This window comes from Odontesthes bonariensis, chromosome 22 (genome assembly GCF_027942865.1).
Source record: "Odontesthes bonariensis isolate fOdoBon6 chromosome 22, fOdoBon6.hap1, whole genome shotgun sequence".
Lineage (NCBI taxonomy): Eukaryota > Metazoa > Chordata > Actinopteri > Atheriniformes > Atherinopsidae > Odontesthes > Odontesthes bonariensis.
Genome location: NC_134527.1, coordinates 17,963,314 through 17,988,166, shown reverse-complemented (window position 1 = coordinate 17,988,166; position 24,853 = coordinate 17,963,314). Strand labels below are relative to the sequence as shown.

At 39.5% G+C, this 24,853-nt stretch overlaps 2 protein-coding genes across 12 annotated transcripts in view; one reads left to right on the top strand and one right to left on the bottom strand.

The window, feature by feature from the left end:
• The window catches only part of mapk10 (mitogen-activated protein kinase 10), a 43,429-nt gene extending 34,922 nt beyond the window's left edge, over nt 1-8,507 (top strand). For 4 of the 8 annotated variants that reach the window (XM_075456353.1, XM_075456357.1, XM_075456356.1 and 1 more), the window contains exons 11-14: nt 47-73; nt 1,204-1,267; nt 1,495-1,572; nt 4,318-8,507. In XM_075456353.1, the coding sequence (XP_075312468.1) occupies nt 47-73; nt 1,204-1,267; nt 1,495-1,572; nt 4,318-4,460 (312 nt within the window). In that variant the 3' untranslated portion in view covers nt 4,461-8,507. Of the gene's footprint in view, nt 1-46; nt 74-1,203; nt 1,268-1,494; nt 1,603-4,312 lie in introns of all 8 variants that reach the window. The other 4 variants (XM_075456360.1, XM_075456358.1, XM_075456359.1 and 1 more) reach the window with 4 other exon arrangements.
• A 1,204-nt stretch (nt 8,508-9,711) lies between these two features.
• Nucleotides 9,712-24,853, bottom strand: part of arhgap24 (Rho GTPase activating protein 24) — a 73,389-nt gene continuing 58,247 nt past the window's right edge. For all 4 annotated transcript variants that reach the window (XM_075456349.1, XM_075456351.1, XM_075456350.1 and 1 more), the window contains 7 exons: nt 22,716-22,838; nt 17,844-18,051; nt 15,562-15,694; nt 14,564-14,637; nt 14,356-14,477; nt 13,079-14,261; nt 9,712-11,784 (listed from right to left, as the gene is read on the bottom strand). In XM_075456349.1, the coding sequence (XP_075312464.1) occupies nt 11,520-11,784; nt 13,079-14,261; nt 14,356-14,477; nt 14,564-14,637; nt 15,562-15,694; nt 17,844-18,051; nt 22,716-22,838 (2,108 nt within the window). In that variant the 3' untranslated portion in view covers nt 9,712-11,519. The remainder of the gene's footprint in view (nt 11,785-13,078; nt 14,262-14,355; nt 14,478-14,563; nt 14,638-15,561; nt 15,695-17,843; nt 18,052-22,715; nt 22,839-24,853) is intronic.

Sequence of the window (24,853 nt, the reverse complement as noted above, 5' to 3'; positions counted from 1 at the left end):
TCTTTGCTGTTTTTCCCTTCTCTAATGTCACCTCATGCTGATGAAGGCCAGAGATCTCATCCAAATATCCATGGTAAATAACACCCCCCCCCCTTTGAAGAAAACTGTTGAAGAAAGAGGGTAAATGATATTTAGACCCATTTGGTTCAGCAGTCCTTGAAGACTCCCTCCAGGTTTGAAGATATGTCAAAATAAAAAGGGATGATAAATATAAGAAGGAGAAGGTGTAAATGTCATATAAATGTTGAGATTGCAGAAGACGATGAAAAAGAAAGTGCAGTCACTGTGTCTGTGCAGTTATGCCTGTAAATCTTCTTAAAGAAGGGATTACTCTTATCTGAGTTCATTTGATACATTTTTGATAAATCAAAGATAGCTGCTTCACATTTCCACAAGATCTGTCCTGCTGTGGCCGCTGAAAGCTGACCTGTAACGGTCCCCCCAAGGTTATATCACAGAGATTTATGGATGCAGTGAGAGGGAGCGGATGATTATGTGTTAGAGTCTGAGTCAGGACATCTTTGAATGAGCGATAAGAAGGACTGACTGGATGCCAGACAGCATACCTGTGTCCTAGTTGATGAAATAGCAATCATATGAGAGAAAGACAACGCACCAAATAATTGTATCTGACAGTTTTTTTTATTTTTTTTTTATCCTGATTGTTTATTATGAAAAAAAAAACAAGTTGAATTTAAAGATTTAAATAATTATTTTACACATTTTAGAGTAAATAATCTGTTTACTGTTTATTTCCATTCATTTACCTTCTCTATTTTGCTCCTAATTCAAGCGTACTAGCCTTTAAACCCAGCACATTGTCTCAGTTATGGGTGTAGGTTTGAACACTGGGAGGGACATTTGGTGTCTGCAGGTCCTTACACACACACACACAAAAAAAAAATTGCTTAATTTCCTTTATTCTGGAGAAATTATGTGGATCCTTTTGAGAATTTTCAGTTTATGCTGAAAATCTCATTTTCATTAATTATCGATCTCATTGATTTGATATTATCCGCCTGTGTGTGTGTTGTGTTTGGTGGATATAATTGCATTCGCCACAATATCAATATAGAGAATTCTGATTAATGGTGATCTAATTTTGTCTTGTATTGAAAACATTTTTGGTGTGCATACCTCTGTTTTGCCTTTGCTGTTATCTAAACTGTTTCTAAAATGGCCTGTGCTCTCGCTTCCCTTTAGCCTCCACCTCAGATCTACGATAAACAGCTGGATGAACGAGAACACTCCATTGATGAATGGAAAGGTAGGAATTGCTTATCCTTACAAAGTATGCAGTATGTTAATAGGGAGTCATCACAAGTGTGTGAGTTGGCAGTGTTATAAGAAAACATGTTTGATATATATATATAAAGTACTGTGTTCTCCTACTTGTCCTATATGTACAGCAGCTGGTACAGATTATATAAAGTATATTTTTGTCACTTTGGTTTGTTTTACTGACTTTTTTCTATAACTTTGCACTTTTGCCAGAACTTATCTACAAAGAGGTGATGAACTTTGAGGAGAGAACGAAGAATGGCGTTGTGAAGGGACAACCTTCACCTTCAGGTACTCTCAGTGCATAAGCCTAATCGCTCTGTAAGTGAATCTACTATAACCTTACTGGAGTTGTCCCTTGTAAATAGAGAAACCCATTGTGCTGTTGACCATGTGTCTGTGTTGCTTGCATCTCGAGTTAAATGTTGTTTAGTTCAATGGTGTTATTTTGGTGCTATATTTGTTCAATAACACTCTAAGAAGCTAATGTGTATCTGCTAAAATTGCTTCCTGTCCCAGAATTTTTGATAGTAAATTTTGTGTATGACCGTGTGTGTGCATATAACATGTCGTTATTTAAGGTTTGGGTTCTGTGGTTCCTGGAAAGCTCATTTTTCAGATGCAGCTGACATTTCCTGCTACTCTGTAAAGACCCAACAAGACTAAGCGCCGTGTTCATGATCTGCCACAGAGTGGCAGTAATAAGTCATGTTAACACACTTAACAGATCAGCCAGACTCCACAACAAGTCAAGTTGAAAGTGGCTTATTATTGAGGACAGCAGCATCTGCTGATTATAGATTATATTGCCTCAAAGAAAACAAAGGCGCTGCCAAAATACAAATAAATTCTCTTTTACAATATCTCTTTTGTACAAATCCTCTTCTTGAAAGCTTGTGAGCCTTCTGCTTCTTTTAGCTGAACTTAAAACCAGTATTAATGTCTTAATCTTTTTTAACACTATTTAAATGCTTTTTGCATTTCACAGGCTGGAATATTTCAGTGGACAACATTGTACTCGAGATGATTTTCAACTTGTAAAGCAACAGCTTTTTTTCAGGTCTTCTTTGTCCTCCCTTTTTTTCCTGTCTCTTTCAAATTCATGACCTCCATCGTTTTTCATCCCCTCGTCCACTTGTAATTAAGACGATGGGCTTGTCTGTAGCGTCTGATGTACATCAGACGCATTGCAGGAGCTGCAGACGGCAGCGTTTCATTGCTGCAGGAGGAAAGCAGAGGAACTGAGAGCACACATGATGCCTCAGTCTGAACCTGTGTGTGTTGGCATTATACATTATATCTTTAATACAGTTAATGGAGATTTAATTTCATCAGATTCTTTTCATTGCTATCATCACTATTGTGTGACACTGTGTATTTCACACTGAGTTTCCTTAATCAGAGCTATGATGAATTTTTTTTTAATTTTCTACATTTTGATACAGGATGATAGATGTCTACCAGTTTTGTATTTCAGTAAAGCAACAAGTGAAGATGGTGAACTATAACTGCAGGGATGTGGGTTTTCTTTAGTTTTAGCTTAAGGGCCCTCTGGTCTACTTTTAGCAGTTGGCTCCAACATGAAAAGAAAAAAGCAAAGTATAAAATCACTGTATTTGGGCTGTTTCTTTCAGCTGCGCTGCTCTGAAATCTCTTTTCATGTCTGGCAAAGGAGAAAATAGTTAGATAAAGGTTTGGGATTGGGGATGGCAATGAATTCCTCTCTTCATGTTGATAGACAGAGTAGAAACTCAGCTTTCATACAGAAATGCTGAACAGAAGTTACTGTGAGGAGAGGCTTTCCTTTTGCACAAATGTGTAAGAATGACGCATTAAAAGCACACAGTGATACAATGTTTATTAAAAAAAAAAAGTAATTTATCTATGTAAACAATGTTCTCTCCTGGATTTCCTTAATTTGATTCATTGTTAAAGCTGCAGTCTGCAGGATTTGTTGTTGTCATACGTAAAGTCCTAATTTTTGGCATTTTAAGAGTTTACATGATCTATCAGAACGCTTGAAGTTGAAAACGGTGACCTCCGTAGTCGCAAAATGCAAGAAATGCTTATTTTTTAACCGAAAAAAAAAAAGTTATTCAACTTCCTGTCCCGCCCCATCAAAACACATGAGAACAGACGTGCACGCCAGATGCGCTTACACGACTCCTCATTCATCAACTCACCTGTCATTTGCGATCATGGAAGACACAGTAAGTAGACTAGCCCGTAATGAAGTTCAATAGTCTAGATAAATAAGCGTGGGGACGAGCCTACCTTGTATCGCGCGTGCACAATCGGTGATTGACAGGCAGCAGAGCCCAGCTCGTAACCTGATTGGTTACCTTTTACCGGTCCGGTCTGCAATTTTGTAAACAAACCTGCTGGCTTTGGAGGGACCTAGCGGGACCTAGAGAACTATTTTTTTTTTGTATTGGGGTATTTAATGTACTACTTTCAGAATCCCAGGACAGTTCCAGGCATTATGCTTGAAAAAGAGTTGCAGACTGCAGCTTTAATGGCCAACTGGCAGCTTAGCAGAAGGCATTAAGTTATTTGATGAAGTTTCAGAAAGTTTACTGCTGATTCCATTTAACGCTGACTTCAAAACCAGGTCAATACGACAAAATTACTGTTTAAACTACTCCAAACAAACCATCATGACTAGTGGCAGTATACGATTGAATAAGGGATGTTTTAATATATTTAATATAAGTCGTAAAAAATCTATGAGCCTATGATTAAATACATCATACAACTATCAAATAGCCACTTGGTATCTCCTGTGTATGGATTGCTGCAATACTGCAGCCATTAACGAGCTTTCCTGTGGAACTCACTGGACCCAAATCTTAATCACCTTTGTCTCATTCTGGACACACTGTGATTGTGACTGTGCCCCTCAGCTGTGGTTAATGTTGTTGATGTCTCAATTCTCCCCTCAGTGTACGCTTGCAAAATATATCTGGCTGTATATCTGCCCCTGTCAGGACTCTTTTATGTTGTAACCCCCCGCTGCTGTTGATTCCCGTAGCACAGGTGCAGCCGTGAACAGCAGCGAGAGCCTCCCTCCCTCCTCCTCCATCAACGACATCTCCTCCATGTCTACCGACCAGACCCTGGCCTCAGACACTGACAGCAGCCTGGAGACCTCTGCGGGACCCTTGGGGTGTTGCAGGTGACTAGCCGCCTGCCTGCGCAACCCCATGTTTTTCCGAAGGTGAAGAACCCAACTGATATGACCGATAAAAAATGGAAATGAAAAAAATATATATATGAATTTAAAAGAAAAAAAAGAAAAAAAGAGCTAAGATCAAAATTAATATATTCTGAACAAAAATGTAAGCTATGGAAACACAGAAACTGAAATGATGACATTTAAATCATGTGCATTGTCATTCAAAAACAGCAGTGGTATTTAAACTGAGGTAAATGAGCTGAGATCAATGTTAATGATCCTCTAGTTGCTTCGCTTATATGACCCCACATATCTTGTATATGGCATCCAAACAAAATGACCAAGTGCTTAAACTCGCATCTCCTGAAAAGTGCATATTGGCTGGCTGCTGGTGTCCCGATTCCTTCCAAAAGCATTTATGCACCAATCATTGTGGCAAGGTGGGCTGATATTGTGCTCATTACTACTGCTAAGAACAAACTTTCCCCTATTTCTGTATTCAACCCTTATTTAAGGATATTTCCTGCATCTTAAACTTTAGGCTTTGTCTGAAACACCCTCACCTTCACCCAACTCAAACTCAAACTCAAACGTAAGGTTGCCTGATCTGTGTGTTTTTATGTGGTAAGTCTGCAGGGACGTGTAGTCGCTCTCACCCACAGTGGCGCTCCCCGTGCTTCTTGTAAATACTGTAATTCTGTACAGCTGAAGGGCAGACAGAACGGGACTGACGGCCAGTACACTGGGAGTTTTCTTCTTCTTTTTTTTTTTTTTTACTGACTAGCGCACACCTTGCCACATCACCGCTCTCCTCCTGGGTTGTCCCCTGCCTATTGCTGTAGTCCTGCATGATTAGATTTAAACAGCGCTAATCTCACTGTATGCTCAAAAGAGTCTGTATAGAGACTTTTGTTTATGTACATTGTAAACTAACTCAACTCCAGACATGGATGGCATCTGGTCACAGTAGAACATTTGAGCGTGTAAGTGCGCGTGTGTGTTTGGGTAAGCCAAAAAAGATTTTAATATCATGCTTAAGTTCTGGACTTAAAGGGTCAGTACACTCAGAAAAGGACTTCCCAAAATTAGTCTGATTCGTGAGTAATTTCCCTTTCATTTCTCTTGGCAGTGTATGAGCGGTCCCACCACACACCTCTACTCATTGTGTATCTTTAACCCCTCATAGGCAAAGGAGGTGATTATACTTCACTGTGGTGTGACCACAAAGAGACTTCTACTATTTATTTGACTCTTTAAACACGTTTTGAACGACACACAAATGATACAGTGGGGAGTTTAAAGGTAGTGAGGAGTGTTAACTTTGTAGCAAGGACTTCTTGTTCACTAAACCCGTGCATCCTTTCACTCCACACAACACAAACTATCAATTTGATTTCTTAGCTGGATGGCTTATCTATTTATTTGTTTTGATAGATGGAACCTGAATATGGCAAGTGCCTTTTGGACTGAAGCATGCAGTTGCAGAAATTCTATTATCTTTTGTATTTTTTCCTCTGCTTCTTCTCCCTCTGCCTTAAAGCTGTCCCAACAATAAAACATCCCCAACCAGGCAAGTTTAGTTTAAAAACATTTCTCCCTGATTCTTTAGCTCAAGAAATATCACATTTCATGTTTTGTGTTGATGTGATGTCTCTCTGTAGTATTGTCTGAGCAGATTTATCTCACTTGCATGCACTGTTTGCAGTGCAAGGCGTGGCAGATACGGCTAACACTGAACTGTGCAAACTGCGTTTGAATTAGAAAAAGAATGTACAGTGTGTCCAGTAGACTGGAATCAGAGAAAACACTATTATTCCCAAAAAATAGGTTGGCCCACATCTTTCCTATCTCACTCACAATTTCTAGCTGTAGTATCTGTGAATGTGCAAGGTTGATTGCAGGGTTTTTTTATGGGTTGATCGTGAGCTTTTAAAGTCTTGGACTGTGAGGCGCCCTTAAAGATAAGGCATGATGATAGACCACAGTTGAGCTAAAACATCTTACCACTTTTGGTTTGGGGATTTGGCATAAATTGATTGTGTAAAATAAATTGTGTATATTTTACATCCTCATTTGTAAGGGAAGTGAGGAAGAAATGAAGGACGGAACGAATTCATACTATGTTGTTTTCCACTGCCGTATTTGATGTTTTAAGGCAGGTTTAGTGGGTCTATAGAGACTGGTTAAGAAGTTAAGGTTTCAAAAGTTTACTTGAGTAATTGTTTTCACTTTACACAATTTATCATGAATTGCGTACACTTATTGAAACGCATATGTACTGTTTGTTTGTACAACAAACTATTTCAACCATTTCTGTGACTGTCACTATATTTCTAGCTTACTCGTGTGTCCACTGAACATGAAGGTTAGGAGGAGACAGCACTTTTAAGACAGACGATTCATATATTTATCTCAGTTTTATAGTCCAGCTGTAATCCAGATAGTGAAGCAGAATACATTCACACTTTTTCATAGTCCTCCACAAATCATAGACTTCCAAAAGCTCCTTTGTTAACACTCTTTCAGCCTGCAGCTCATGCACAGAACAGGAACCACACACAGACTAACAGTATCATCACAGAGCTAAGAGGGTGTCTGAGGTTGGCGTCTCCAGAATAAGCTACGGCTAGCTTGGCTTTCTGTTCAGGGTCTGGCCTGGGCAATCTTTCAAAAACAGGGTGCAACTTTGAAATTCTTTGTGTTTTTAAAATGTTCAGACGAATTTCTCACAAAGGGGTTCAGAACTTGAATCGGCTCCTACACTACAAATTGCAGTGTTGCAGTTTTTCTACAGGGCATTTTAAATCATGAAACCACACTCTTTTTTCCGTATCTTGACACGTTCCTGGTCACTGAATAGAAATATTGACACATATTAATGTCTTTTTTTGTTTTTCTTCCCTTTTCTGAATGTGAACTGTTGATCTTTTTACGAGACATCCCTTTGGACAATTATTTTGTGATAAAAGGTGCTTCTGATCCTGGTTAATGCGCCTGGAGTAGAGGATTCTAACACACAAACAGCTGGGTTGTCAGCACTGAATGTAGAAATGAATGGTTTCACAATTAAGCATGTCATTGCAGCTCTGCTCATCATTGTGTGTGTGTGTGTGTGTGTGTTTAAGATTAACCAGCACTGATAACTGTTAATCTGAAAATGTGATCAGGCATCTGTACAAATTTCTTTACAATACATGTACTTAAGACTTTTGTGCGACTGCTTTTAAGAATGTTGAAGGAGAGTCATCACAGTTGTGTGTTTGGAAGTTGTTCATGTGTTTATTGATGTTCAGTCACATTAACCACTGAATTAAGAAAAGGTCAACTATCAATCCTGCTCTTACGTTTTGTCAAGAAGATCTTAAAGTGATCTCTTGTGTATTCAGGATGAGTAAAAATTTTGTCTTTCAGCCATTTATTTGTAATTTAAAAGTGACTGACTTTTAGCCATAATACTATTGCCAATATGAAAAAATGACTCCATGTCACACTTTAGGATAAGTCTTGTACTTTAAAATCTTTGGACTCAGTACTAGTGATCCCCAGCTTATTGGTTTTCACGTCTTTCTCTCAAGTTATATTGTAAATAATGATAATCCAACAATGCAATAAACATTTTATTGCACTCAGACAGGGAGGTAAGCTACTGCAAGGGTCAGGTGATGCTAAGATGTTCAGTCTTAAATGTGGAACTCTACGACCACTGAAACCCTGTATAACTCATCTGAATCAGGTGATGTTGTTCTTTGGTTCTTTTCTGACTCCTCTCTCATTTCTTTTACTCCGTGCTGTTTTAATGAATCATTCTTTTGACATTGTCAGGTTGGAAAAAAAAGAAAAAGAACAAAAAAAAAAAAAGGAACTGTATCTGTTTCACGCTGATCTCAAAGCTTCAGTCTATAGCGTTTCAAGTAAAAGTCAAAACAAATGCTAAATGAAAAAGGAAAAAAAATACTGAAAGCTGTTACTGTAAACACGACATTTTAAAGGAACTGTGTATGTACAAATAGTATATGTATGTGATTGAAAATAAACAAAACCTTTGATCTTGGACCGTGGTGGGTGTTTCTTTTCTGTGCTCCACACGAATCACATTTGTTTCTGGCTTTTATGTCATTAGGAAGCAGCTGCTGTCACTGTCCCACCTACACAGACTCTAATCCAGTTTCTGGCGCAATAACAAGTTGTCAGACTGAGTAAAGATTGTGGCCTGACAGTGCAGAATGAAAGCAAGTGCTCCGATATTTTCATTTTTACCAGATGATGTACAATGTGTGCATACGTTTTAAGGCAAATTTTATCCTTCAGGATTCATTTTATCGATGAAGTCGTGCAACCCAAATTTTAATCGAACCGCAAACTTCGATGTTTAACAAAGGAATAGTAGGTTTTATTGGCAACTATTAGATACGGAGAATTACAATTTATTCTCAACTCAAATGTTGGGATGAAGATCCATCACGAGCTCTTCATCCACTAAATATACTTGATCTGCTCAAAATCAGGTTTCCCCTAAAGCGGCAATCACAGCATCAAAGAGGCGTTTTCTCATCCCTCACTTTGAATAATTTTTGACACATTTTCAGATAGATGTGTCAGGTTTTTGAGAGTAAGGGATGCAGATTTGAGAGTTAAATAATCCTGATGGGAGTAGCAAGACCAAGAAAAAGAGCATCCAGGAATCTGCAGAAAAGCTCCACTACAGCCCCGGTTCATCCAGTAAAAGCATTAGCTGGCCACATCTCAAGGCTTTAAACAGCTCACCCCTGCCCTGGCCATGTCAAACAGGTGAGGGTGTCTGATGTTAAGACCTGAAACTCCTCATGTGAACAGGATGCAGCTCAAAAAGCATCAAGAATGTCTAACCACCAATCTAACCACTTCTGTCATTGCCACCACATATTGACTGAAAGCTTTTCACTGGAATTCCTCATGAAAGGCTTCTGCTTTCAGAAACCTAACTGCCAGTAATTTATTTATTTATTTTTTAAATCTCAGGCCAGGTGTTTATGACCCTCACAGCATCCACAACAAAATGAAAAAAAACATGACAAAATTGCCTCATGTTTGATGCCTCTAATCTCTAATTAGATTGTAAAATGAATACTGAATTTTGATCTTAGTCTGACAGTAAAAATAATGTAAAAAAGATTTTTTGGTCACTGGTGTTGTGTGAGCATACAAAGCAACTGTATCCTTGAAATAAATATCTCAAAAAGTGAAATAACAAAGGAGACACAAATGAAAATGCATCTTTATTCATATTGTCATGTCTCTTCAAGGTTCCATTGAGTATCAAGTATCATGTCTTGAAAATATTTAACTGTCCCAGTCCTCTCCACCTTTTCCTCTGTTCGTAATCTACTCTTTTGTGTGGAATTCACAGAAGGAAGTGACACTGTCAGCTTGGCTTAAGCCTATTATTTCCCGCTGAAGGGTTTAAAATGAGAAGCAGAGGCTCCTCTCCCTTCTTTGGCTGTCTAGGCACTTTTTCCCTCCTCCACGTGCACATTCCAGATGTCCTGCAATGACCAGCAGCAGGTTTTAAACAGGAGTTGATCTCCAGCGGAGATGCAGCACCGCAGCAGGTCCGTGCACATGCACACGCAATGAACCTCCGACAGACGTCCAGACCCGGCCTGGTCTCAGATGTGTCCTGTTTTGTACCCAATAGTAAATCCAAACTGTGTGTAGACATTTGGTTTGAGGCTACATAAATACACCGCATGAATACAAAGTCACTGAACAGACATTCAGTTGTTGTACACGACTGACGTGGACTCATGCACCATCATGCACGCACCCCTTGCTACTGTATCTTGCAGCTGGGCTGTTAGTGTCCTCAGTGTAGACAAATCAAATGCTCCAATTTCCTTTTTTCACAGTTAAACACAGCTCTGAGTTGGTAAAAGTTAGCTGCAGCTTTTTATTCTGTGCTGGGTTACTGGAATTCCCGAGAGCGTTCATGATAAAAGCTACATATGTCCGAATGTGAAAGGTCAGATTTGTCACCTTAATTCTAAATTCAAGCCAGATGTTTATTTATTTTTTTCTTATTCTGGGATTTATACCAATGACCCATTGTGCAAGACTTAAAATGGATTTTTTTTTTTTTTAACAAGCTAAAAAACTTCAGTCAGTATCAGCATTCGTGCCATATCCATCAGAACATCAGTCAAACCACAGTGCAGACTAACAAGTAGTGTCTACAGCAATCTATAAAATATTTACAGAACAGGCTCTGTTTTTTGGTCATGAGTAAATGTAACAGCACAGAAGCACAGGCACATATACAGCATACTCTCCAATTTAAAATGGTACGCACATTAATTGACAAAACATTCAGTACCAACTTGCGGAGGCTAAAGAGGCATACAAGTGCAAGGAAATATCTTAATATAAAATATCACTCATTGATAATTTTGTTTAAATATCATTAACATTTAAGTATGACTTTCATTTCTCTTTACAAACATAACAGCGTTTTTTTTCTGCATCGTTTCCCACTATGTACATGAGCACATACAGAATTACACTAAGCACTGACATTATGTTTTTTGGTTAGATGTTAAAAATCAATCAAATTTGTGAGGAGTTTGGCATGTTTTTTTTCTTCTTTGCATTCAGGTTCAAGGTTGGTGTCATTTTTCTTTTCTTTTCACATTTTGCCTTCCCACCCATCTATCTAGCCCAAGGAGCTAACTTAAAGTAGTACCGTGTGTCCTCACAGACTGTAGTGAATTCTTCCTTTTCACTCCCCAGTCAGATGAATGAGCACCACTCTGGTTTCCAAGAAGACTTGGGTGTCCATGAGCTGTTTAAATAATGATATATACAGATAAAGTCACTCTGACGTCACTCCAGGTGAAGTCTACATGTATAGATCTATATATGTATGTTCAGGTGGCGTTCATTAGCCTTTTACCTCCTATTCCCTAAATTAAAACATGCCATTAACTTGCCAACTCCTTCAATCAGCAGCCAATTCCTATTTCAAGTCCCTTCAAAGTTCACATCATATTTAAACCAGTACCAGTCTTCACTGGTACTTCTCAGCCTTCTTTCACTGTATCCAGATGGTGTTGTTGCGGTCTGGCCTGCGGGGGTCGGTGGCTGTGGCGTTGCCAGTCGCAGTGAGGTCACTGAATGTGGAGAAAAACTGTTCCATCTCCTTTTGTAGCATCTGGTTTCGCCGCTCCGCGTCATCCTTGGCACGCTCAGCGTTGCGCAGCTTGATTTCTGCCATGGTGTACTTCTTCCTCTCTTGATCCAGCTCCTCGTGGAGGCTCACCATCTCCGTCTCCAGCTCCAGGTTACGCTGCTCCAAGCTGCAAATGTGCGTAATACAGGATTAGGAGAGTCTAAGGCGTCTAAGAGCAGAAAACAAGGGCGTAACAACAACAGTTCATCTATTGTGCTCAGCAACTTAGTAACAGTTTAAGGGCACGTTTGAGCTTCTCAGTTTAATCCAAACAAGCAAAATGTTCAGGTGCTAAACCCATATCAGTTCACATCTTGGACCATAAATCTTAACTGAATTTTGCTTTTGTTAATTTTTTGTGTAAAAAAAACATTTTTTGCATGGTTAAGAAATTAAATAGAGGCAAACAGGCTATTAGAACAAACAGGAAAAATGAGACACTATAGGTTACTTCGTGCAAAAGGAGGAGATAAAAGTTTGAAATTTGTCATGATTTCATTTAAAAAAAAAAAAAAAAGCTTTTGAGGTATTTTTAGAGAAGATGATATTGTGCTTTAAATAAGTGCTGCCTATAGCAATACTACAATTATCTTATTGTTCTGGTTAAAACAAAAATAATTTCTTTCTTCATTTTCCCACATCATTCAACCAGTGATAGGTGACCCACCTAATTAATAACTCAGATGTCATCTGCAGTGCTGATGATGACAGCAGATGTGTATATCATTTAAAGTTCTTTAATTCCTGAATGTACCAAATACAATTAGGAAACTAAGTAGTTTACTCTGTCGCCAGTGTTACATTTCCTCTTCGGTTTGTTGTAAAGAGGTATGTGTTGCCCTCCAACAGCCCCCATCAGATTAATGTGAGATAGGATCATTTAAAGGACACTAACGCGACTCACTCTGGGTAATGACAGACAGCAAAAGCATAGCAATTTAATGACTACTCAACTCTGCTCTATCTATATAGTGCCAGCAGGTATATTGGATAGGCTACAAATCTATATCAACTTGAAAAATGACATGGACGCTGTCGGATACATTGGTTTCTAGAGATTGGTTAGGGAAAAATGAACGCCCTCCTCGAAGGAAAATGGATGTTGAAAATGAATGCACTCTCAACTAAAAAGAGTGAAATAAAGTTTGTGGTTTTGTTCGGTAGAAAGCAATATATGCTGTCTCTGTAGCCCCTATATTCAGAGGAGGGTGGGAAGGTTTCAGTTACAGAAAATATGACAAAAAAGGCTGAACTAAAATACTTCCTAAATTTAGCCAAAAAAGATTATATCTTAGAATAGATCTAAAAAACTGATTTAGAACTGGGGACAGAGCGGGCAGTAATTAGAAACAATGATAAACTGTAAATTAAACATCCCACTGGAATTTACAACCCTTCTGTTATCACATGTGCATCCCTACCTTTTGATCCTGGCCTCATACTCAGTCTTCTGCTTGTGCATCTCCTGTTTAAGACTGGCCACTAGACTGTGCAGAGCACTGTGGCTGCCTGGTCCGTTGCCAACAGTGAAGCCCTCACTTGTATCACTATTGCTGCTGCCTCGACTGCTTCCTCCTGCTCCATCTCCACCTCCTTCTCCGTTGCCGTTTCTGCTACCTCCGTCTCCTCCACCACCAGACTGGAGAGGCTCACTCTCCCGTGCTGGTCCATCCAAGTCCTCATAGTGGCCTCCATAGAAATCCTGCTCCGGGCAGGTGGTGGTGGAGGAGCGACAGGAAGTGGAGTTGTCAGGGAGAGAGATTTCACAGGAAGAAGTGGACCAGGTGGCACTGTCCACGCTCTGCTTGTCCTCACTGCTGGTGTTGAGGCATATGTTGGTGATCTGGTTCTGCTGTTGCAGGTTCTGATGGTTTAACTGGACATTATCATATGTGGACAGACGATTCTGATTGGCCGTTTGCTCCCCTTGGGTGCAGTCGCGTGTTTTGTTGCTCTCCCGAAGCATGACACAGCCGTTTTGTACCCAAAGACCATTACGACTGTTGAGACTCCCTGTGACTACATCAGAACCCAAAATGCCCATTCGCACAATGCTAGTTCCATTCCCTGCGGGGCTCCCTCCACTCGTCACGCTGCCGGTGCCCATTTTTGTGCCTGGGCCTTTGAGGGCCCCACTACGACGCACTGGTAAGCTCCCACTTCCTGTCAGAGTCTGTCCCTTATCTGGAGTGGGATCTGACGACGGCGAGGAACTGAAGGAGCCGTTCGTAACGATCCCACTGCCTTTACTGAAGGCTGGGTTCTTTTTCACAGTCAGTGGTGGACTGCGTGTGATGTCAAAGCGTCCTGTGGCAACATTGCGGGGGCTTCCAGATCGCGGGGAGCTGCTGTTGTCTACGTGTTGGCGGTGTGAAGGAGACTCGGGTGCTTCCCAAACACACTGCCGCATCACATGCGTGTTGTTGTTCTCTGCGTTCTGAGACACTGTTGTGATGGCAGAGGTAGTTGTGGCGGCTTGTCGCCGTGGCAGTTCAACATTGTTGTTGGCAAGTTCAAGTGCTGTCGGGCTGTCTTCGTCTTTGGGGAAAAGCACAGCATGGCGGCCAATCAAAAAAGCCATGAGCTGCTGGACCAGGACAGTTCCTAACAAATGAAAATGTATGACATTCAGCACAGGACCAAAAAGAAAGAAATTATTAGAGAAAATTAAATGTACCCAATGCTTTTGAACACCAACCTTCCATAATTGTTACTGGATCCTCAATCTTTGGCCTCAAGATGTTTGGACCAAAGACTGTGGCCAAGTTCTGGACGCTCATTTTATTCACTCCTGAATAGGACTGGACTTCATCAAGAAATCTGCAAAAAAAAATTAAATATAAACTTTCTACGAATCACCATTTGTCACAAGTTGAACTGCATCCACCTTAGCTAGTAACCAATACCTGCAGATGTACTTGAGGAGGTTGTAGTTCACTGGGGGTAGACTTTCCACAAGCCTTCGTAGCTCCTTCAAACCCTGCAGATAAAATATGCAACCTTGAAATTGTAGTGTCAGTGATAACAATATCTGAAATAAAACAACCACATATCTCCCATAAACCGGGCCCATTATCTACCATCTTTTTTGGAAAGGAATATATTTTTTCTGTCGACCAAAAACAAGCTCATTAAAAAGGATCAATCATCCGTCAAAAAAGGATGTGTGCTAGCTTATTTACAGCTATTCTTGAGGATTGGGTGCAACGATGTGTTTGTAACCTGAGGAAGTATGTTTTACGTCTTTATAAGCAGATTTTGACTGGAACATCCTGGCAACAATGGCATTCTTTATTTTTACCAATTCTGCAAATAAAAATCACCCCGATTAAAAAAAATGAAAAAGCTTATCGAAAACAAACGTGTGACAAATTGTTTACTGTATGCATTTAAAGTACGCAATACTGAATTTGAAGTGGTCTCAAAAGGATTATAAAAGAAAAAAAAAAAAAACAGCAGCAATCGAGTGATCCCCCCCAAAAAACATTGGTTCCCTCCTTACTTCAAAGACTGTGTCGGCTTAAAAAAGGAGGAAGCTCTTCTTTGTACAGAAACATATGAATAAAAACACAAGCTACAAACTTCTCAAAGGCTAATGAAGGGATAAATGTTTTGGACACTTTGAGGCAGCTTACGACTGACCCCTGCTGTGGACTGCGCCTTATGTTGAGAAAGAAATCCTTTTCGTATGTTAGAAATTGAGACAGGCACAACAAAGTCATTGTGCGGGGATGGTTGGGCGGCGGGAGACCAGATTAGACCAAGACTTATCTGGAGGCTATTCAGTGCTAACTTTGGTTCACATACAAGCTGAACCCAGTAGATATTTGCGAATAGGGATGAAGTGTGTGACAGGAAATTTGTGAGGGAAAAAAAAGGGAATACTTCATGTCCTATTTCTTACCATTTCGTCATCTTTGCCGAGGAGCTTGGCGCAGGCTAAGAACTCTTCATACTTTTGGAAAGGGATGACGGGCTCTGGCAGCTCTCTGAGGTACAGCTTCAGCAGAGAGGCTACTGTGTGCACGTCTGTGTTACTGTTGACAGAGACAAGACAATGATATCAGTGGGGAGAGGCTGAGGTTATCATTTATCGTGGAAAATGGCATCAAGTTGCTCAAAGGAACAACAAAATAAGGCTCCATCTAGTGAAAGCAAAAAGCTTAAATATAATCTAAATGAAGAACAAACAAAGGCGCAAAGTTTGCAGTCACAATTCACTGTTTTACAGTAAGTATTGTTTTCAGTCATAGTGCAAATGCAGTCTACCTGGATAAGCCTGCTGAATGGCTGTTCATTTTGACTGGTGTTCTCCTGCCCTTTACATACCTTGCATGCTACAATCTTTTTAAATACCGTTTGGAACATGAAAACAACTCTTTCAAGCTATATTGTAAATACCAAAAATGACAAATTTGGATGAAGATTTTGGAAAACTTGGTTTCTTTCAAAGACTGGCTGCAAAGATGTACAGAAAATATGTTTCCAACATTTGCTTTCTAACAGGGACGTTCTTGCATGTTCTAACAAAGACACTGTCTACTCTACTTTGCAGGGTCACCATCACGACATGCTGGGGTATCGACCCGATTGTGACTGGTAAAATGAAATGCAATCAGGTTACAGCATTTTTTCCCCACTTATACCAGACAATTCACTGTTACAGATGGTGCTGTCTAAGCATGGTGAGCTAAGCTTTATGCTGTGCCAAACTACTGCCTCCAGCCTTAGATTTAAAATACTGCAGCAGGTAAGGTTTGAGAGAAAGCTTTTCTTTCGTGTTTTTACGATATTTCTATCATCTGTTTTATTGTCACAATGTCTTTATTTATCTTATTGTATTATATTGTAAAGGACTTTGTAGCTTATTTGAAAAAGTTGCTAAAAAACAAGCTTATCTACAAACAGTCAATACATAGTTAATTTGTCATCATGTCATTTATTTATTAAAAATAATAATAAATCAATAAAAGCACATATACTTAATTTGGAAAAAACAAACAACAACAAATAATCATTCTTCCTAAAATGAATGATTGATTTTAACATCTACTAAAACATGCCCCAAAATCTATGGTTTCAAAATGAGTTACTGCAGAGCTGCGTGCGGGAAAGAATTTGGGACAAAAGAAAGGTTAGAGAGGTTAAAAAGAATTATAGTATCCGAGAAGATGGACAACACCAGCGTTCAGGCAGCTCTGTAGATGTATGCTCTGTAGATGTAATGATTTCCAACATGGAGATAGAGACCGTAAGGAACCAAGAGGGAGCAGCTGTTGAGACTAGCAGGGGGTTATAAGGGCTAATGAGGGAATCAGAAAAGGTGAGGGGCAGTTTGAAACAAACACTGATAGAGGAAGAGGAGGGTGTAGGTGCTGCCACCGCGAAGCAGCTTCAAGGAAGGCAGAAATGTGCAGCCGACATTAAGGTTGCACTAAGTGAGATTTTAATACTCCATGTTTATGGGTAGTGGTGAGTTGTTGATTTACAGCCTGAATTCAGACAGTCCTGGCCAGGTTTTATTTATAGTCTTCAGATTAGATGGAGGGGTGGGGTGTTCCATCATTCATGTATTTCTCTGTCAACTTGAGTTACGGAGGGAGGAATGTCAAATCAAGAAGAAAAAAAGAAAAAAAGTGTTTGGTCTCTGAGCACACACACACACACACACACACACACACAACATGAAGGAAGACCGTAACCTCTGTTTACCAGCATGGGTATTCAATCATAATAATAGCTCTTTACAGGAATCTGATCATCCATTGGTTCACAGTAAGAACACCAACAGTCAAGAAAGATTGGTACAGACAGGTTGCACACCCATGTATCCTCAATAATCATGTTATAAAGAAACATATGCAAACCGACATTAAAATTAAAAAGGAAAACATATTCATTGTTCTATGTATTGACTGATGTGAAAAAAAATTTATGCTTCATTATGTATTATACGGAAATAACAGAAACTGTTCAAATACGGGGCCAGACTTATGTTTAATTTTCCTAATGTTCCTTGGTTTGACACAGTGGATCCTTCTTAATGCAGGCTGCCAATGCAATCAGGTACCGGGAAGCTTTATCATCCAAGTCTCTTTAAAAAGATGCAACTAGAGTTGCAGCTCAACAGGAGCGTCCATGTGATCTCAAAGGTGCAGTATCAGTGTGATCAATTTATTTCCTCACCTATCGAAAGATGGTTTCTCCCCGCAGTCAAAGGCATCCTGCAGCTCTTTGACCAGGTTGGCTTGTCCTGGCAGCCGGAACAGGCCCTCTTCCCGAAGGCCCCGCTGCCGAATGAAATCCACACACTGCTCGACCAGCATAGGGGCAAGCTTGTTCCCGAATCGGCGCTCATACCGCACAGTCTCCTCCAACTTCTGACCAAAGATCCCTGCATCACATGACAAAACGTATAATGATGGGGTGAAGATTGTTAATTAATTTATTCATTCCAGATAACAGCAGAATTGAACAATATACTGTATATCTTCAAAAATGTATCCATAAGGCTTTTATCTTCGCACCACCGGCACACACACGGACAAGCGGACAAGGTGCTTTGCTACACCACAAACTGATCGTGAAAAGCTACAGGAATATGACAAAGAACACAAGATGGTGGTCCGGCTTCCAATTTTGCCTAATCCCAATGTGATCAAGCATGTCCTGGAGGAGATAGAAAAAGCCTGATCCAAGTGCGCTTTAACACAAATCCACAGGAAGCAAAGGATCCCCTTCCAACACTGTGATGGCAATTAGCACAGGACACCATCAGAGCTCCTGTGTCCAGAGCAGGTGGTTTAAACTTTATAGCGGATCAGTGCACTTTGGGTCTCAGCTAAATTATCTAGTTGAATGATTTTGGAAAAATGTAAAAAGGAACAATTATGAAAAAAACTGTTAAACTTTAACAGTTCACGTTAGGCGTTTGTTTGTTTTTTTTCATAATGGTTATGTTGCTTTAGTTGTATGTTGCATTGTATGTTGCTTTAACAGTTAAAGCAACATAAAAGAGAGAGGTTTTATCAGAAAGACCAAGCAAAAAACATGTACACACACATACACAGGCTTAGTCTGATGATCAAATCTCTAACTTCCTGCTGAGCACCTCTCGCCTTTTGTCTGAAGCCGATTTCCATTTGCTGCCATCTCATGTGGACGCGACGCAAGAGAGGATTAAGGGCGCCTGCCTGAGAAATTCAGATCTGCATACTTTTCCGGTCTCCAGATCCAGACAGAGGCTACTCACACACATGGTACGATAAGGTACGGTGACTGAATTAGGCCGAGCTTATCAGGGTCTGTGTGCACTTGACAGCATTTCACACAATACGGTACGGCTTAAAAACAACTTGACCCAATGTGGACACTGCAGTTGTGGCTGAGAGACTCATTTTCTTACAAGTGTATTGCTGTATTGGTGCATGAATTTTCAAGCTAACCGATGCTTTAAAAACAGCTCCATGGAGATCATTTTTTTTAAATTAATAATATCATGGAATGTTGCCATACTCACCTCTCTTGAAAATCACACATCTAGTGAGCTTATGGATGAGATGCCTATTTATAAATTTTTGATAAGTTAACACTCCAGAGGTGTAGAATTTAAAGTGCCTGTACACAAGCATCTTCCAAATAAAAGTCTTTTTGCTGCGAGGACAGAAAGCAAAAACGGCACAGCTGAAATAAAAGTTCTGCAGGTCAGTCAGACTGTTTTCATCTCCATCGCTCCTCGTTCTTCCTTCTTTCCTTTGTTTTGTACAGAAGACTTGAAACCATTACACTTAAATCTTCACAGCAATCCAAATAAAACAAAACAGCAATCACAAATTCCTAAAAAAGTACTAGAAGAGAAACTTGCAGCGGAGTGTCCATTTTCCAAAAGTGAAAAGTGAATTATAGCTCCATCATAAGACAAAAAAAAAAAAACAAAAAAAAAACAGAGTGTCTCGTGTAAAGCGCACAAAAAGAGCAAATGAGAAAAACTGACTGAATGAAAATGAGGTCATCCCTCCAGACGTTCTAGTCATGAGTGTAGGAATGTTCTCCAGGGTCACATGTAACAGTGTGTGCGCACCAGCTTATGCAGTGTGTGCGTGTGCTTTTATACATGTTTGCTGTTCCCATCGGACATGTTGTTCCACAACAGGACCCCCAAACACACCTGGGTTCCACACACAGAGCCTAATTTCTCCCTTTCTTTACTCTGTTTCTTTGATTACTTTTGCATGTGCATGATGTAGTTGGATATACGTTCTTCAAATGAGAGATGTAATCTACATAGTCTTTTTTTTTTTTTTTTACAATGCATCATGTTTCTATACATTCAATTTGGACTAATTTGGAATTGATGGGATTATGATTGTATTACAGTGAATTGGATTGTAAAAGGCTTGAATTGGGCTGTATCTTTGAAGTGCCTTGAGATGTAGTTTGTTGTGATTTGGCACCATTTAAATAAAACTGAATTGAATTTAGTTGATACCATATGATTTTACATTACAAAAACAAGTTAAGAGGATTGATATTCATAATGTTATGGGGTGAACACGCTTAAAAAAGATATTGGACTGCATTAGACTAGCCTGAATGTTAATGTTATTTAAACCTTGCCACACATGTACATGTGACAAATAATTGATATCTGCTAATGCAGATTAGGTCAAATAAATTTACATTTTCCCCAAATAAAAAGAGGAAATAACTGAGGTCCTGTCTGTGCTATACTGTAAGCACAGCACTGGGTGGAAGCCTGATATCTCCATATATTTTATTTTATTTAAATGCTACTGGTCAACCTTCAGATCTGCCCATGGGTTCTTTCAATACTTGATCAATAAAATATTAACAAGAGCTCGACACTAAATCTCTCTGATCCACAAACTGTCAGCAAAAGCTTTAAGCTTCGTGGCAAGTGCCACACAGCAGAGCTGAAGAGAAACAGTGATGATTTTACCCGACTTTGTCGGTTTTGACAAGGCAGAGTCAAATTCTTTCAGAAACAATGATGTTCCATAGAAGTGCAAAATCTATAAAAATTAAAAAAAAAAAAAAAAAAAAATATTTTCCACATCTCAGTTCTGATTTGCAAAGTTTTTCTTGAGCTTGTTTCTGGTGTTGAAAGTTCAAGCATACAACCAAAACAGATGTGGAATATCTTATTTTACTAAAAAGTAAACATGAACCGTAAATTAAGACAGCTGAGGTTGCCTTGGGTGAAAATGTTTGTTCAAGCCACCAAAATAAGCGTCTTTGGTTGGATTAATTCATATGTGGGCAACACTGCATTGACAAGCACCTAAAATCAGCTGAGCAGTCAGGGAAATCTCACATTTGATCTAGCTGGCTTAGAAATGTGATGCTGTAGAGCTCTAAAATGAAGACTGGGTTTAGGAAGGTCTTTCTAATCTTCTACATCCCATTAATCAAACTGATAAACTTCCCCCCGCTACAAAACAAACAACTGGTATTTACCATGAAATAAATCTCCAAGGATCCAGATGGAGAAGCCACAGCTGCACATGTCACAAAGGTCTGTCTTTGCACTCCCCAGTTTCATCGGGCTGGTCAGTAATCAGTGCAAAGTCATAGAAAGTATCCAGCACAAGAGGACTTTCCTCCCTGTCTGTCACTCCCTAAACAGAATTTTTCATCACATTTCATGACCCTTGATGAGCCAGTCAGGGCTCAGTTCATCACTACCACAAATGTAAAAGGCTGATGTGAGCGCTCTCTATACATATAAATATGACTTAGACAGGGGAAAGCCCGGCTCCGCTTCAACATGGAGCCACCGTTCCTGCGGCATCTTTGACAAATGGCTCGTCCTTTTGAAGAGCAGTCAACTGCAATAGATGTCAACCTCCCTACACTGAAAACAGAGGGGCCGGCTCTGCCTCATCTATTCGCTTTGTCAATGAAAGCTGCCTAAGCTGCCCGTCTGGTTCCAAATGCTGCACTTGTGCCCTGCTCATACACAAAGTAGGCCACTGTCTGCCAGGACAGTCGATAATAACAAGCCACGGTGGCACAGCGGGAGCCCAAGTGATCGGTACACTAGTTCCACCAAAGTCAGGAACAACTTCACGAGAGCAATTACAACATCATGTAGTTCAGCTTTTTTTATGGCTACTACATTACCATTACCTGGTTTATTTGACAATGTAACTAATATAAAAACACATTTATTTAATTTTTTTTATGAGCTAGAACAGGCAGAACAGAAAGGAAAGACAGAAATGCAGGGTGATGACATAATACATAAGTGGAGATTCACGCCGAGTTGTTGTAGATGTCATGGTTTCAACCTGCAACATGTGGCAGGATGCCATGTGGCTGCTATGTGGCTGCTTTTCTAGCAAATTAGCTCCAGTTGGTTTCTCAGCTTGTTTCTTTTTTTTTTTCCAGGACCACATTCTGTCTTTTTAACTCCATCGAGACTGTGTTGGTTGACACGTGAAAAGTGATTTTTTTTTTGGTTCCACCTGGGAACCAAGGTTTTAACTTTCGAACCAATTTGTTTTTGGACAAACCTTTTTTTATGAACTGGGACCTTTTCACTGAGGTGGAAATTAGGTAAATGTGGAAACACAACAGAGCAAGCCTGTGGCTTCAACAGCCATCAGACAAGCAAAGGTGGCTATTTTGGGCAAAACTTGGCACTAAATGTGTACAGGTAAAACCTGTCATATGTCATAAAAATATTACTAAGCAAAGTCTTCATGCCTGATTTGCAATAGTGACAAAAAAAAAAAATCCATTTTTGTACACTCATATTACTTCTAACGATCAACCACTACGATATGGATCTAGGCTCTTGTCACTGTTCATTGCACAAGGCAGCTTTGTACTTTCAGTCCTCCGTTTAACACAGTCTATGCACATACATTATCAATTTTGGCAGCGTGGGGCCTTACTTTCGAAAAACTTGAAAGCAAAATAAACACAAACACTTATCCATCCTCTAGCACTGTTATTGGAAACATTGACCTTAAACTGGTCTTCTAAATCAAAAGTTAACAGGCTAATTAAAGCCATGCTTGTGTTTATACTAACCTCCACCAAAAGGCGCCCAGATGACCCTCCGGATCGTCTTCACCCAATCCTCCATGTCATTCTGGGTGCTGGCCATAAGAAGGTAGGTCTCATGGTTGGCTGTCATTCGCTCTCTGTCTCCTCCTGCTCAAATGAAAGGAAGAAAGATAAGGAAAATAATAATGACATTCTTAATTCCATTTTTTTTTTTTTTATTACATCTGGTTTAACATAGCCAATGTCTCCCTATCAATAGTAAATCATCAGCTTTTCTACACATCTGCTGAACTTTTTATGCAATTCAACCAAGATTCAGGTGAAGAAAAAAAACAAAAAAAAAAAACAACAAGTTAAACATCACTTTCAGACTACGTCCACATTTAACACAGCCCAAAAGTTATGAATTAAGCACCAAATAGTAACACAGCAGCTCTGATTTGATTAGTTTCGGGCAAAGTAGTTTTGACTGAAAACAACTGTCATATTAAGCTCAGCAGGTACACACAGAATACACATTTTGGCCATTTTAATTGATTTATTTTTCCCCAACCAGCTGGTTGGTGACCCAAATTCATCTAATCACCAAAAATAAAATATTCCCACATTTGACCCTTAGCGAATATCCATTTTGGAACAGCTTTTATACGTTTTAAGACACAAAAAATACCACTTGAACAATAATTCGTGTCTGATATTATCTTTAAGTAAATGTAACCTGGCTTTAAATTCTGTAAGTTAGCACACACTCAAATATAGTTAATTGATGAAAATTTAAAAAAAAAAAAATCAATTTGACACATTAAGTATAAGTATAAGTAGCATATTGGTTTCCAAAATACTTATGAGTCCACAAAAATGAAAACAAAACTCCAGTGGATTAAATATGAGAACAGCTTTAAGCAATGTCTGACTACCTGGCACCCAACTTTGGTTTTAAATGTCTTTGGATGTTACAATAACTTACATAGTACTGATATACAATTTGGATGCTAAACGGACAGGGAAATCTTTCCTGCCCACAGCCATCAGCATCTATAATAACTCCTTGATTTAATTGAGTTACATCAACATTTAATTTCCCTCTGGGATAAATAAAGTATTTTTGAATTGAATTTGAATTGAATTGAATAACTGCCACATGTCTTGATGGCTTTAAAAAAAAAAAAAAAAAAAAAAAAAAGATATTTAGGACACACACACACACACACACACACACACACACACACACACACAGTGATACATCAAAAGAAATGCTCATGCTTACATCTCGCTGCAGCACTATGTTTTATTAAAGGACGGCTCTGTATCCTGAATCAGCTGCTGGATAATGGTCACCAGCTCTCTGTTGCCATGTGGCATCAGACAAACTAACTAGAAGGTCTGGACCCCTTTCACAAAACAAATCTGGATGCAGCAGTCACTATGACAACCAAAGCATTTCAACAGAACCATTTTCTGCTTTATCAAGATGGCACAAACAAACAACCCGTGGTAATTCGCAGGGATGCACCTGGTTTATTACAGCAAGAGAGGAGCCATTGAAAGACAAGGGTCACACCAACAGTTTAATTATTCATGCCTTTGACCACCAGGGATCCTGCTCCATTGATTGTATCTGAGGATGAGGTCTGCGTGTTGCACAAAAAAAAAAAAAAAAAAAAATATTTATAGACACGAATACAACACGACAGGTCATCAGAGAAATCAGGTTTAATTCTAATGCCCTAAAACTGTAAAAGTCCAACTAGTTTTCATAAAAGCATTAAAAGTTAAAGAGTCGGTTAAAATGTTGAAATCTGGAAAATGTGAATAAAATCTCTGAGCCCTAATGTGTTCAGATGCACAGATCAAGATAAGAATGACTGTATAATTGGACGGTTGCTTGTTTCAGGTGGTCAGAGACCAAGAGATCTTAGAGCAGGACTATATGCTAAATTTGGAGCCAAATGTTGACAGTGAGATTGATGCTCCGTGTCAGTCTTGGTGAGAGCTCATTAGCAGTTAGCAGATGCCATGAGTTTTCCTCATTCAGCATTCAACAAGTCCAAAATGCTTACAGGTCCAGGTCCCCCCCCCCCCCCCCCCCCTCCTCACAGACACACGCGATGTAAACTCTCACACAATGATGACCCAACAGGAAATACCAGAAGCATTTGAGT